Raw genomic sequence first — 14,067 nt, 5'->3', positions numbered from 1 at the left:
GCTGTGGAGTCGATTCCGACTCATAGCGACCCTGTACAGGGTTTTTGAGGCTGTAAATCTTTACCGGAGCAGAAAGCCTTGTCTTTCTCCCGCGGAACAGCTGGTAGTTTCCAACTGCTGCCTGTGAAATCAGTAGGCAACGCTGGACTCCACCACCCACCCGCACTCCCCATGTGGTGTCCCCTTGGTGCTCGGGGAGGAATGGGGCATGGCTCAGCTGAGCAGGAGAGGGATGTGGGGTTGGGGTTTGTCCCCCATTCTGATAGGGCGGCCTGGCCCAGTGGGTGAGGGGTTGCTCCAAGTGCAGGCGCCTAGGGCAGATGTATAAAGTCCAGGCGTGGTGGGAACCCAAGACCGGTGCTGGAGCTGGGAACAGCTGGGGCTGGGGTGACCGCACCCCCACCCAGACCCACAGCTTCCCTAGAAAAACCAGCCCATCTAGAAATTGGGTGCAGTCCTCTCTGGGTGTGAGCTCTTCAGGCCTGCCGTGGGCCCTGGGGGGGTCACTTTGCATAGGAGGGGGCCTGGCCATGCCTCTGGAGATGGTGGTAGAGAGGGGTCTCCCTAAGAAGCAGGGGCGGGGCCTTCTATACCTGGGCCTGGAAGGATTCAGGACAGGAGAATTTGTAGCTGCCTACCTTCTAATTGCTACCTAGCTTGGGTGAGATCCTGTGGCTGGCCCTCAGTGGTCCCACATCCTGTCATCCTGGGCCCCAAGACCTGCTGCCATCCTGGCAGAGACTCAGGCTGCAATATTGGGAACATGACGTGTATCCGAGAGGGACTGTGCTCCATAGGAGTCTCAGTGGATGCTTGTCAGGAGTAGATCACTGCCCAGGGCCTCCATAAGGACCATGGGATCCTCGGTCACCGTGAGCACTGCCCACGGGCTCCATCAGGACCACGGGATCCTGGTGAACGTGAGGCGCGGTCACCGTGAGCTCCCAGGCCTCCAAGCAGGGAGCTTACTCTGTTGGAGGTTGAGTGAAGCAGAAGGGTAGTTGGAGATCAGACGTGCCAGGCAGCCTGCAGTGTGCAGCTGCCGTGGCGGTACGGGCTCTTGTGACCAGGAAGCAGCTGAGAGCACAGCCCCCTGGCAGCCAAGTTCCTCTCCGGGAGTCTGGAGCTGAGGACCCCCAGGGAAGTGTGAGAAGTGACCACTAGCATAGCAGTGAGGGATGCGGCATAGGACCTCACATCTGCTGGCTGTGGTTTGGTGAGTCTTGACTTACTAAAGCCTTCCCTGGAGTCCCACTGAGCCTGTGAGCTAGCTTCCTTCTCTCCTTCTTGTTTCCTACTACTTCCTGTTCTTGGGCACGGATGCCATGTGAAGTCCTTGGCTCCCAGGCTGAAGAGAAGCCATGTCACCCCATTGGATCCACACTACCTGCCGTCTGCTTGGGGTGGCAGGCAGAGCCCTGGCAGGGTGACCCCTTAGAGTCTCCCACTATGGGAAGGAGAGCCCACTCATCTCAGGGACCTCAGACAAATGGGAGTCATGGCCCAGTGGGATTTGATTTAACGTTTGCTCAGGGGAAGAAGACCTGAGGGTCAGAGGGGTCCACAAGCTCAACATGTCCTAAGTCTTTAAAGTTCAACAGTATGCCCAAGGCGTGGGCAGGCACATCTCAGAGGAAACCTACGTGTAGGATGCAGAGCCACCGAAGGAGCCTGTTCACACCATTCAGTTAGGGGTGCTGCCCTGCTCGTCACCAGGCTGCTGTGATGGCTTTGTTCTGCTCTGGAGAGCTCGGCCCACCTCACCTGTGCTGGCTGCCTGCGGGTGGTGGGGTCTGCCGGTCGGTCATGGTTTTGCCCCTGCCCAGTGTGTGAGCCAGTGTACCATGACACTGTGTTCCTCTGCTGGCCCCACTGATCCGTGAGGGAAGGTGGACAGTTGGGGAGGATGTCTGGACTGCTGTGTGTGGACTTGTCCTGGGGGCTCACTGGGGACAGGAACACAGGGTCTGGAGGCTGTTGCTGTCAGCTGTCTCCCCAGCTTCCTCAGCTCACACGTCTGTTAAATCAGGTTGGTCCCCAAGTTGTGACTAAGCCAGGCCTGGTCCTGCCCTGAAGACCGTGTGCCAGGATGGTAACCCTTGAGCAGGCTGCAGGGCTGGACCCTGGGGGGCGTGGTCACCTGGCTCCATTGGGCCTCCAACACTTAGGACCCTGTTCCCTCAGGACGACGCAGGTGATTTTGTATCTAAGCTGCCACACCAGGGGTTTATAAGAGATGGTTCCTCAGCTGTGTACACACTGAACGTACATGCTGGTCCCAGTTCTTCCTGTCCCCACCCTCTCTGGGCTAGGGTGTTCACACGCTCACACTCACACGTGTGCATACACACATGCCGGCCCTGGTTCCTTCTGCCCCCACCATCTCCACACTAGGGTGTTTACACTGCTACACACGCATGCTGCTCCCGGTTCTTCCTGTCCCCGCCCTCTCTGGGCTAGAGTGTTCACATGCTCACACTCACACATGTGCATACACACTGGTACCGGTTTCAGGGTATTCACTTTGCCCCCCTCTGGAAGTTCTAGATCCCACCTGTAGGTAGGAATGCTGTGTGGACCCCCAGGTCTGGCACGTGCCTGTGAGCTGAGTCCTCAGACTGAGTCCCCAGAGAGCAGGGCTGGGATGGTATTAGGACTAGAGCCCTCCCCACCATGACCCGGTGTCAGAGAGGCTGTCTTTGGGAGCTGGGCTTCAAGCCTGGTCCACAGGCGCCCAAAGCCAATCACATCAGGCTCCGTGTTTTGGGTCTATGTGTGAGCGAGGTGGGGTTCAGACACAGGCTCCGTGTTGTGGGGCTGTGCGTGAACAAGGTGGGGTTCAGACACATGCTCCGTGTTGTAGGTCTGTGCATGAGCGAGGCGGGGTTCAGACACAGGCTCCATGTTGTGGGTCTGTGCGTGAGCGAGGCGGGGTTCAGACACAGGCTTCGTGTTGTGGGTCTGTGCGTGAGCGAGGCGGGGTTCAGACACAGGCTCCGTGTTGTGGGTCTGTGCGTGAGAGAGGTGGGAGCAGCCACACACTCCACATTGTGGTTGGTGTGGGTGAGTTGGTGGGTCAGCCCACCAGGGATTCACTGGGGGTGCCCGGGAACCTGGGATCTGGGTTGGCTGACCAGAGTTGAGTTAAGGTGTGCACCCTTACTTGGCTGTGCCCCCAGGGGCTCCTCGTCCTCCCTGCCCTGACTAGGAGAGGCGGAGAGTCTAGATTTCTGTCTTTCTCTGAGCCACAGGATATAACCCTGTCCTGAGTTGGCACTAGGACTGTGCATTCCAGGCACCCCTGGGGACAATTCAGAAATTGGAGTCAGATGGGTTCCAGGCATGGGGCTCCCAGGGAGCTGGGCCAGGGGTCAGGTGGTCTCCTGGCTGGGTTTGCTGTCCCACTTCATGAGTGTTCTGGGACCATCCCAGCGAAGCTCTGCCCTCTGCAGGGATGACAACGCAGGCTCTCTTCCGTCTGGTCTGGGTGCCCGACTCACTCCAAGGCTCTAGGGGAGGCCCACTCTTTGGACGTGTGTGTCTGCAGTCTGTATGCGTATTTGTTTATGTCTGTGCTTATCTGTATGTGTCTCTCTCTGTGCATGCATATGTGTGTGTCTATGTATCTATGTGTTAATATGTGTACCTATGTTTCTCTGTATTTGCGTGTGTGTGTTTGTGTGTCTTTATATCTGTGTGCGCTGGTGTTTCTGTATTTGCTTGAGTTTTCTGTGGGTAGATGTGTTTCTCTTTGTGTATGTGTATGTTTCTGTGTGTAGATGTGTGTTCGTGTGTGTTTCTCTGTATGTTTCTCTGTATGTATGTTTCTGTATGTATGTGTGTTTGTAGGTGTGCGTTTCTGTGTGTATATGTATATATATGTTTATGTTTATGTGTGTATATGTGTATATATTTCTGTATACGTTTCTGTGTGTGTGTGTATGTGTGTGTTTCTCTGTGTGTATGTGTGATTCTCTGTATGTGTGTTTCTCTGTGTGTGTGTTTCTCTGTGTGTGTGTGTTTCTCTGTGTATGTGACTTTGTGTTTTTGTCTGTATATTGTGTTTCTGTGTGTCTGTGTGTTTCTCTGTGTGTCTGTGTGTTTCTCTGTGTATGGGTGTGTTTCTCTGTGTATGTGACTCTCTTTGTGTTTTTGTCTGTATATTGTGTTTCTGTGTGTATGTGTGTTTCTCTGTGTGTCTGTGTGTTTCTCTGTGTATGTGTGTACATGTGTGTGTACTGACATCCCTAACTTGGCCGTGGAGGTTGATATCACTGTATCTGTATTTCTGTGTGTGTCTGTGTTTTCTCTGCGTTTCTGTGTGTTTCTCTGTTTCTGTGTGTACATGTGTGTGTACTGGCATCCCTAACTTGGCCATGGAGGTCGATGTCACTGAGATGGAGAGTTCCCGGTCCCAGCGGAGCCACTTTGTGTACTAGAACTCTTGACTCCATCTTGTTTCTTGAATAATAACTTACGTTCTTTGTTTTCCTTATTATTATTTTAAGTGTTTCATTGTGTTTTCAGTGAAAGTTTGCAGTTTCTATACAGATTGTTCAGTGGATTACTTACATTCCTCACAAAATGTCGACACACTCTTCTAACTGCTTAGTCCCATTTCCGGAGCTGGATCCTCCCCGCCCCTATTGCCTCATTTTTGCTGGTGGGTTAGTGTGGCCTTTTGATCTCCTGTAGGTGACCTCTGCGTGGAGTGCTTGTCATGACGAACAGCCCTCACTTTCCTCAAATGCTGTTTGTCTGTGTGTCTGTGTGTGACGCGCTCAGGGTTGGCCTCAGGGTGTAGTTTCAGTTTAAGGGTTAGCGAGCGTCTCAGGGTGCCAGTCTCCAGGAATCCTCCAGTCTCAATCATTCTAGTAAGCCTAGACATTTTAAGACTTTGCATTCTGTTCTACTTTTCCTTCCCAACTCTCAGGTCCAACTATTGTGGCCCTGGTCAGCCCTGTGAGTGGGGGTAGCCGAGTCTCTTCTAGTTCTGGTCTCCTGTGGGCTGTTCATCGGCTGGACTAGTCTCTTCTCTTTGGCTCCTGATGACTAGAGACCAGTAGTTGGTCTGCTCACAGGCTTTGCAGACCCTGGACACTAATCGCCTCATGGGACGCAGAACATGAACTTATGAATAAGGTGTTTTAAGTCAGTTGGCTGAGTTGGTCCGTTTTCAGTCACTACTTTAAAAAAGAAGGAAAAACAAGGCTTGTGTCCACTCACGACTGACTATCATGCACCCCTAGAGAGCCTGCCTGCCCACCCGCTGGGCTCTAGCCAGGGGATTGGACTGCCTGTTGTCCCTGCACAGCCCTGTGGCCCACCGTGTCCCTGTGGATGGTGTCGGGTGCACGGTCACCTGAGCTGGCCGCAGGGCTTGGACCGCCTCACTCTTTCATGAGCTGCTCAGGGGCCCAGTGTGGCTGCTGCCACTGCTTCCGGCAGGAGGGGCCTGGGGAACGGGGCTGACCAAGTCTCCTGCAGGGTCTTTAGGGGTCTGAGTGGGGGCGCGGTGAGGGGCGAAGGTCACAGGTCCTGCTGTGCAGGGTATGGGTAGTGAGAGGGGCCAAGTGGGCACTTCTTCAAGCTGAGCCATCATGCTATTGCTCACTAGAGGGGCTCCCCCGTCCCAGGTGCCCTGGCCTGGAGGGCTTCACTCAGTACCCCGCCCTCTGCTCAGCACTGTGCTGTGAATAGCCCCATCCCAGCTGAGGAAACCGAGGCACCTCTGAGCTATCAGGTTCAGCTGTCTAGCCTACCAGCATCAAATCTTCAGGGATGTGTGGGAGTCTCCCAGTTCCTTGTCCACCAGCCTCCTGTAGCTGCAGGACGTGTGGGGCCTGGGCCGGGACCCCCCAGTGGGAGCAGGTGGGGGGACACAGGTGATGGGACCCACAGTGACACCATCCCCCTGATTTTCTGAGCATCCCCTCTCTGGGCCCCGCTCCAGGCTGGTCCTGGTGGTGACAGGCCCGCCCTGGCTTGCACAAGTGTGGGGCAGTGATGACTGGAAGGCCAAGGGTTTCCGCACATCCTCGTGGGCTGGGCCAGGAGCAGCACCTCCCCTTCTGGCTGCCTCCCTGCCTGGCTGTTTGGGGTCCTTCCTTAGGAGGGGCCTAGAGGCCAAGGAGCAGAGTGGCTCCTTGTACCAAAGGACCCGATGAAGTTGTCCGGGACCCTGCCTGGCTACATGCAGCCTAGGAGTCCAGCACTGGGCCCAGCCCTGGCTCAGGTCACACCGTGGTGCCCACCGAAGGGTCCTGGGGGGTCCCTGCTTGGAGGGACAGCAGACATGTGGAATAGCCCACGTGGCTCTGGGTCCCCTCACTTGTGTTTGGTTGGGCATGGCTCTGGCCACCTCCTGGGGGCTCTTCCTTGGGTGCCACTCAGATGACAGGGATCTGCCAGGTGGGGCCTCCGCGGACATGGGGGTAGGTCCCGGCTCAGCAGGACAAGCTCAGGACCTGTCTTTCTGCCCTAGGACATGCCTCCGCCTCCACCGCCCAGGGAGACACGCAGATAGAGGCCACACAGCCGCCGGTGGTTGTCCCGCCCGCCCATGCTTGTGGTGGGCCCTGCCATGGACGGGGAGTGCCCCCAGCGAGAGCCCCCGCCTGTGGGCAGCGTCCTGTATGGCCGACCCCCCCTGCAGGCCCCGCTCTGCGGCTCCAGTGTTGAGGTGAGTGGCTGCGTCCTCCCCTCCCCCCACCTGGGTCCCTCAGCGGGTGGCACCATGTCAGTGGTTATCTGGGGGCAGCTGCTCTCAGTGTGAGGGTCACTGACTGTTGAAGTTCCTCCTGACCGTCAGGGACTGAGCCTCCTCTGAGTTTGGGGGCTGAGTTGAGGGAGTTTGGAATTGGGTCCCTTTGATATTAGACTTTATTTCCCACAGCAGTCTCAGGGTTCCAGAACTGGGGCCTCGTGGACAAGGACTCACAGAGTGACAAGTGCCCCTAGGGTTTCCCAGTGCAGAGCTTTGGTGGCTTCAAACTGCTCGTGTTAGCAGCTGAGCTCTTTAACCCCTGCACCACCAGGCTCCTGCAGTAAGCACTTGCTACATCTCTCACCGCTGATAGGTTACGATTAACTCGTCTCTTCTGTAGCTGGGTGACTTCAGTTCAGTGCTGACTGGTTAGGTGTTTGGTTTCAATCCACCTGGTATGTACCTCCAAAGAAAGGCCTGGTAATCTTCTGAAAAACACTTGTCCCTGCACGCGAGGGTTGCCATGACTAGGAATCAGCTCAACAGCAGCTAGTTTGGGTTCTTTTGGATTTGCAGTTGACCTGAGAGCCCGTTCTGTGTGGTCTCTTCCTCAGGGTTTTGATAAATGCTTTGTGCCCCGTGTCCACCACACCAGTGCCCCCCACAGTAGTTTAGGCCCCTGTCCGCCCCAGACCTCACTGTCCAGAAAGCCTGCCTGTTCCAGGATAGCTGGAATGGTACACAGCCTCTTTAGACTTTGTTGTGGTTGTTAGGTGCTATCGAGTTGGTACTGACTCCTAGTGACACTGTGCATGCCCGAACGAAACACTGCCCAGTCCTGCGCCAACCTCACAGCCGTTACTACATTTGAGTCCATTGCTGTTGGCACTGTGCTGATCTGTCTCATTGGGGGTCTTCTCTTTCGCCGACCCTCCACTTTACCAAACATGATATCCTTTCTCCAGGGACTGGGCCCTCTTGATATAGGTCTGAAGTATGGGAGATGAAGTCTGGCCATCCTGGCTTCTGATGAACACTCTGGGTGCACTTCTTCCAACACAGATTGGCTTGTTTTTTTGCTTTGTTTTGTTTTATGGTGAACTGAGTGATAGTTTACATGGGAAAACATCGGCTTCACACCATTGTTCCGCTGCGATGATTACAATCTCCTCCATACATCATCATTCTACAGTATTGGCAGTATTTGCTTCCATTCCCTCTTTTTTGTTTTGTTGTGTTTTGAGGGGGCTGCTATATACAGAAACACTCAGGAATATATAATAATTTAAACAACCAAAGGGCACATTCTGCAAGCCTGCCTCCTGGCCACCAGCTCTCAGTCCCTGTCTTTCAATGAGTCCAGAGTCCTCAGCTGCTCCCTCTCTCCATGTCCCAATCTCTGCCTCCATCTCTGGTGTCGCTGCTTCTCTGGATCAGGTCTCGTATTCCGCTTGTGCTCTTCTCCCTTGATGGTTCTAGATTCCTCTGTTTCTGGACTGTAAGATTAACTACTCCCCCGTTTTTGTCACAAAACTACCTCTACAATTGTGACAGTTGCAATTAGTCATGATAACAATTACTATTGAATCAAAAGAATCTTATCCCCATCTTTTTCCACCAGACCCAACTAGACAAGATGAAAATTATTCAGTTGGGACTCTATCTTCCCCCACACACTCTTAAACTAAACTCCCTCTTGAAACCTTGTAAGCCAGACACTTTGTCCCTTTATCACCCGCTCATTTTAGGTAGCCAACGTCTAAGTTGCCTGTCCCTATCTACCCTGTGTACAGAGAGGATAGATAGCATTGATAGTTGATGTGAGGACTCCTTCTCTCTCTGTTGGTATTTTGAGCTACTACATTTAGGTATAGGTCAAGTTCATCAATTGTAACAATTTATACTCATTTCCTGTATCAAAAATTGTTTTGTTTTTTTTTAATCTTCCTGTAGTCGAGCTCTGATTGATTATCAAGTCATCAAGGTTAGGTCAAATGGATACTATCTGCAAGTTTGGGCTTTCTTCTGTGTTTTTTGGGTTTTTTTTTTTTTAGGTAGTCCATGGTACTTTTAATATTCTCCAACACCATAACTCAAAAGCATCAATTCTTCTATGGTCTTCCTTATTCACTGTCCAAATTTACATGCATATGCATATGAGGTTATTGAAAATACCATGTCTTGGGTCAGGTGCACCTTAGTCCTGAAACTGACGTCTTTGCTCTTCCACACTTTAAAGACGTTTGTGCAGCAGATTTGCCTAATGCAATACGGTGCTTGATTGCTTGACTGCTGCTTCCATGAGTGTTGATGGTGGATCTAAGAAGAATGAGGTCTTTGACAATTTCAGTCTTTTCTCCATTTGCATGGCTGTTGTTCATTGGTCCAGTGGTGAGGATTTTTGTTTTCTTTACATTGAGGCGCACGCAACCCTCATTGAAGACTGTGCTCTTTGATCTTCATCAGTAAATGTTTCAAGCCCTCTTTACTTTCAGCAAGCAAGGTTGTATCATCTGCATATGGCAGGTTGTTAATGAGTCTTCCTTCAATCCTGATGCCACGTTTTTCTTCATAGAACCCAGGTTCTTAGATTATGTGCTCAGCATACAGATGGAATAAGTATGTTGAAAGAATACAACCTTGCCACACACCTTTCCTACTGCCTTTTGGTCTATGTATAGGTTCCTCATGAGCAAACTTAAGTGCTCTGGAATACTCCTTCTCCACAAAGTTGTCCATAGTTTGTCATGATCCACACAATCGAAAGCCTTTGCATAGTTAATAAAGCACAGGTGAACATCTTTCTAGTATTCTCTGCTTTCAGCCAAGATCCATCTGACATTAGTGATAAGCCTTGTTCCATGGCCTCTTCTGAAACCAGCTTGAACCTCTGAAAGTTTTCTGTCAGTGTGTGTTTGCAGCTGTTTTTGTATTATCTTTAGCAACATTTTATTTGCATGCAATATTAATGATATTATCCGATGATTTCCACATTGTGTAGGGTCAACTCTGTTTGGAATGGGCACAAATACGGATCTCTTCCAGTGAGCTGTCTTCCAGATTTCTTGGCAGAGATGAGTGAGTGCCGCCTCACTTTGTTGAAAGATTTCAGTTTGTATTCTATCTTTTCTTGGTGCCTTGTTCTTTGCCAGTGCCTTCAATGTACCTTAGACTTCTTTCTTCAGTGCTGTTGGCTCTTGATCATATGCTACCTCTTGAAATGGTTGAACATCCACTGTTTCTTTTTTGGTAGTGACTCTGTGCATGCCTTCCGTCTTCGCTTGACGCTTTCTGCATCGTTCAGTAATTTGCCTTGAGAATCCTTCAGTATTGCCAGTTGAGGTTTGAATTTTTTATTCAGTTCCCTCAGCTTAAGAGATGCTGAGCATGTTCTTCCCTTTTGGTTTTCTAACTCCAGGTCTTTGCACATTTCGTTTTAATAGTTGACTGTCTTTTGAGCTGCCTTTTGACGTTTTCTGTTCAGTTCTTTTGCCTCCTCATTTCTTCCATTTGCTTAGCATCGCTACACTGAAGAGCAAGTTTCATAGTCTCCTCTGACATCCATTTTGTTCTTTCTTGTCTTCTTAATGACTTTTTGCTCTCTTCCTGTATGATGTTCTTGATGTCATCCCACGAATCTTCTGGTCTTCAGTCTTTAGTGTCTAATGCATCAAATCTGTTCTTCAGATGATCTCTAAATTCAGGTGGGATATGTTCATGGTCCTGTTTTGGCTCTCATGGACTTGTTTTCATTTTCTTCAGCTTCAGCCTGAAGTTGCATATGAACAACTGATAATCTGTTCCACAGTCTGTCCCCAGCCTGGTTTTCAGTGATGAGATGAGGCTTTTCAGGAGCTCTGACGACAAAGTGCATTAGGATCTGCAAAGTCAGCAGTTTGACCCTACCAGCCACTGTGTGGGAGAAAGATGAAGCTTTCTGCTCCCATAAAGATTTACAGCCTCGGAAACCCTGTACAGGGTGGCTATGAGTCAGAACCGACTCCACAGCACACAGCCACCATGGAGCTGCCCAACCGTGTCCTTCCTCAGATGCGGTCAGTTTGATTTCTATGTGTTCTTCCACATACTACCCGGGCGTCTCAGCCCCCTCTTCACTATGGCTGGTTCACTTCGCTGTTGGTTTTGGTTGTCTTCCACGAACGGACGGTGGTTTGTCTGCTTGCCTACTGAAGGGTGGCTTGCTTGCTTTGGGGGCAGTTGTTTGTTTTTTAAGTTTTTATTGTGAATTGAGTGATAGTTTACACGGGAGCCCATCAGCTTTACACTCATCCTCTCGTGTTTCATTTCATTGCAATGATTACAATCCCCTCCATGCATCATCATTCAGCAGCGTTTGCTTGCATTCCCTCTGTTGTTTTTTTATGTACACCGAAGCACTCAGGAATATATAACCATTCAAACAACCAAAGGGTACACCCTGCACGCCTGCCCCTCATCCGTCAGCGCACAGCCCCTCTCCCTCCCTGAGTCCAGAGTCCCCAAGCCGCTCCATCTCGCCACGTCATCGAGTCTGCCTCCATGTCTGGCATCACTGCTTCTCTGGATAGGGTCTTGGGGGCAGTTTTTGCATTTATGATAGGTACCAACCCAACCTGCTCGTTGTACATGCAGTACAGGAGACCCTGTGATTAGAAGGTTCCAGAACCCCCAGCAGGTTCTGTGTGGCACCTTTGTCCCCAGGGCTTACTCAGTGCAGACGACAAGTCCTGTCTCTTGACAGGGAAAGGGGCCTCGTCTTCAGGAAGGCTGGAAAGGCACTGGACATGCAGACTGCCAGGTGCAGGCAGTGAGCTCAGTGCACCAGCATGGCCCATTGGGGGCCAGGACCCAGAAGGTGGAGATGGTTCTAGAATGCACTGGAAGTGGGGTGCCAGGAGAAGGACGGGAGGAGAGCATCCTGGGATGTGTGTCCATCGCCCTCTCCATTCTGGAGGCCAAAGTCAGGGCCACTCTCTGTGTAAAGGCTCTAGGGAGGGTCCACCCTAGTCTCTTCCAGCTCCTCTGTTACGATCATTGAATGGTGTTTTACCTGCATGTCTGTCTGTCTGTGCGTGCCTCTTTTCCTGCCATGCACAGCAGTCATAGCTGATGACTCACAGGTCTGTGTCAGGTGCATTCTGGGAAGGACAGGTGGGCCTCCCAGGGGGTGGGGTCACAGGGAGCTCTCAGGTGTATCCTGAGAGCCTATCTGATAAGGGGTGAGTCAGCCCCCAGCGGTATACGGTCCCTTTCCCCGCAGGTCCCCCCAGGAGCATCAGGGCCCCAGCACTCTGCTCCGAGTGTTGTTCCAGCAGTGAGAGTCAGCAGGAGACCTCAGTGTCCACCTGTCGCCTTCTGCACACAGTGTCCATGGGTCAGCCCATGGCCATGCTGGGGACCCCACTGTCCCTGAGCAGCCCCACCTGACCTCTGCCCACCATTGACAGCGGGCACTGAGTGTGGACTGAAGCAGGTGTGGTCGGTCCAGCTGTGACTCAGATCTCATGTCGGGGCAGGGACACCCTTCATTTCTTTGTTTCCTAAGTATTGACTTGCCTCCCCACTCAGAAACAGGAATCCCTGCAGAAAGGGCAGAGTGCAGCTGGTCCCTGACTGCCCAGGTCCAGGGACCTGGCCCTGGACTCTCTCTGCCACAGAGTTGGGAGAGTTAGCAGAGAAAAGTTCAGTCAAAGCAGCTGCCGTTGAATCTTCCTGATTCGTGTTTCATGTGTATGTCAGAGCAGAAGTCGTCTGCACCATAGAGGTTCAGAGGCTGATGGTTTGAGAGTACTTTCCTGCCGAGATGCCGTTGGGTGAACACGAACCTCCAGCCTTTCAGGAAGTAGATGAGGATGCTAACCCTTCGTGCCTTGTGTTGTGTGGTCGGCTCGCAGTCGGCTGGGACTCAGAGCAGCCCTGGACACAGCAGAGCAGAAGCTTGCTCAGCCGTGTGCCCCCCTCACAATTGTCGTTGCAGCCACACTGTTAGTTTGTATCATTGAGGGTCTTCCTCTGTTTCTCTGACCCTCATTGTACCAAACATGATGTCCTTCTCTAGAGGCTGGTCCCTCCTAGCAACACGTCCAAAGTATGAGTGATGGAGTCTCGTCAGCCTCACTTCCAAGAGCATTTCAGATGCGCCTCTTCCAGCAGCCCCTGGGGCTCTCAGCGTGCCCCACTACACCGTCGGGCTGTTACACTGGGTCAGGTGTACCGGTATCCTTCAATGCCCGGTGCCGTACATCCTTTCGGTTCTTGACTGGTGTTGAGTGTGGACCCAAACAAAATGAAGTCTTTGACAACTTCAGTCTTTTCTCACGTTATCATGATGGTGTCTGTTGGTCCAGTTGGTTCCAGTGAAGGCTGTTGGCAAGTGCTTCAAATCCTCTTTGCTTCCAGCAAGTCATTGTGTGTCATCTGCATGTCACAGGTTGTTGATGAGCTTCTCTCCCATACATTCCATTTTCATGAAGTGCTTGCTCGGTGTGGTGAAAGGATGCAACCCGGGCACACATCTTTCCTAACGGGACGCCATTCAGTATGACCTTGTTCACTTTTGACCACGGCCTCTTGGTGTAAGTATAGGTTCTGCACAGTTCTGTGCTCTGGAATTCCCAGTCTTTGCAATGTTGCCCATAGTTTCTTATGATCCACACAGTAGATGTGTCTTTGCCAGGCAGCTTACCTGGCAGCTCCAAGCTTCCTGGGCACGTGAGCAGAGGTAACTGCTCCTGAGGGATGTGTCATTGGGGGTAGGGACGGGCTGCCGGCTGGGAGCTGTGTCACTGGGTGCCTCGGGGACAGGGGGACAGACACCGTGACTGGAAAACTCAGGCGAGTAGTGTGTGCTGCTTCTTGCACTTGGTGCCTAGCGGGCCGAAGCCTTTGAGGAAGTCTTTGCAGACCTCTGCCTTGCAGGACACGTACATGTGGCTGTAGGGACAGAGGCTCTTGGTACAAATCCCCTTCAGGAAGTAGGAGCACGTTGGCATCTTGTCCTTGGAAACGTGACAGGAAAAGGGGTAGGTCCCGTCCATCTTCTTGCAGGGACCCCTATGTTATGTTGTTGTAAAGCGGTATTTGCAAAGAAGAAATCGTTGGTCTTGTAATCCTAGGCTGCTCTCTTGGTTTTCTAGGATTACTGTTAAAAAAAAGGCCACCAGTGGAAAGCTTTAGCAAACAAATTTATTCTCTCACAATTTAGGAGGCTAAAAGTCCAAATTTGAGACACTGGCTCGAGGGGAAAGCATTATGTGTGTGTTGGCTCATGGGAACGGTCCCTGTCTCCCTTCAGTGTCTGTGGGCCCAGCATTCCTGGGAGTTCTCCGTGCGTCCTGGGAGCTCCCCGTGCATCCTGGGAG

General features: G+C 51.9%; 1 protein-coding gene across 1 annotated transcript in view; it reads left to right on the top strand.

Annotated features, from left to right (window-relative positions):
• The first annotated feature begins 6,562 nt into the window (after positions 1 to 6,562).
• SBNO2 (strawberry notch homolog 2 (Drosophila)) overlaps positions 6,563 to 14,067 on the top strand; it is a 39,669-nt gene continuing 32,164 nt past the window's right edge. The window contains exon 1 of the mRNA XM_006876713.1: positions 6,563 to 6,682. Coding sequence (XP_006876775.1) covers positions 6,563 to 6,682 — 120 coding nt within the window. The remainder of the gene's footprint in view (positions 6,683 to 14,067) is intronic.

This window comes from Chrysochloris asiatica, unplaced genomic scaffold, assembly GCF_000296735.1.
Source record: "Chrysochloris asiatica unplaced genomic scaffold, ChrAsi1.0 scaffold00409, whole genome shotgun sequence".
Taxonomy (NCBI): domain Eukaryota; kingdom Metazoa; phylum Chordata; class Mammalia; order Afrosoricida; family Chrysochloridae; genus Chrysochloris; species Chrysochloris asiatica.
Note: the sequence above shows the minus strand (reverse complement) of the source record. Positions and strands in the feature narration are given on the sequence as shown.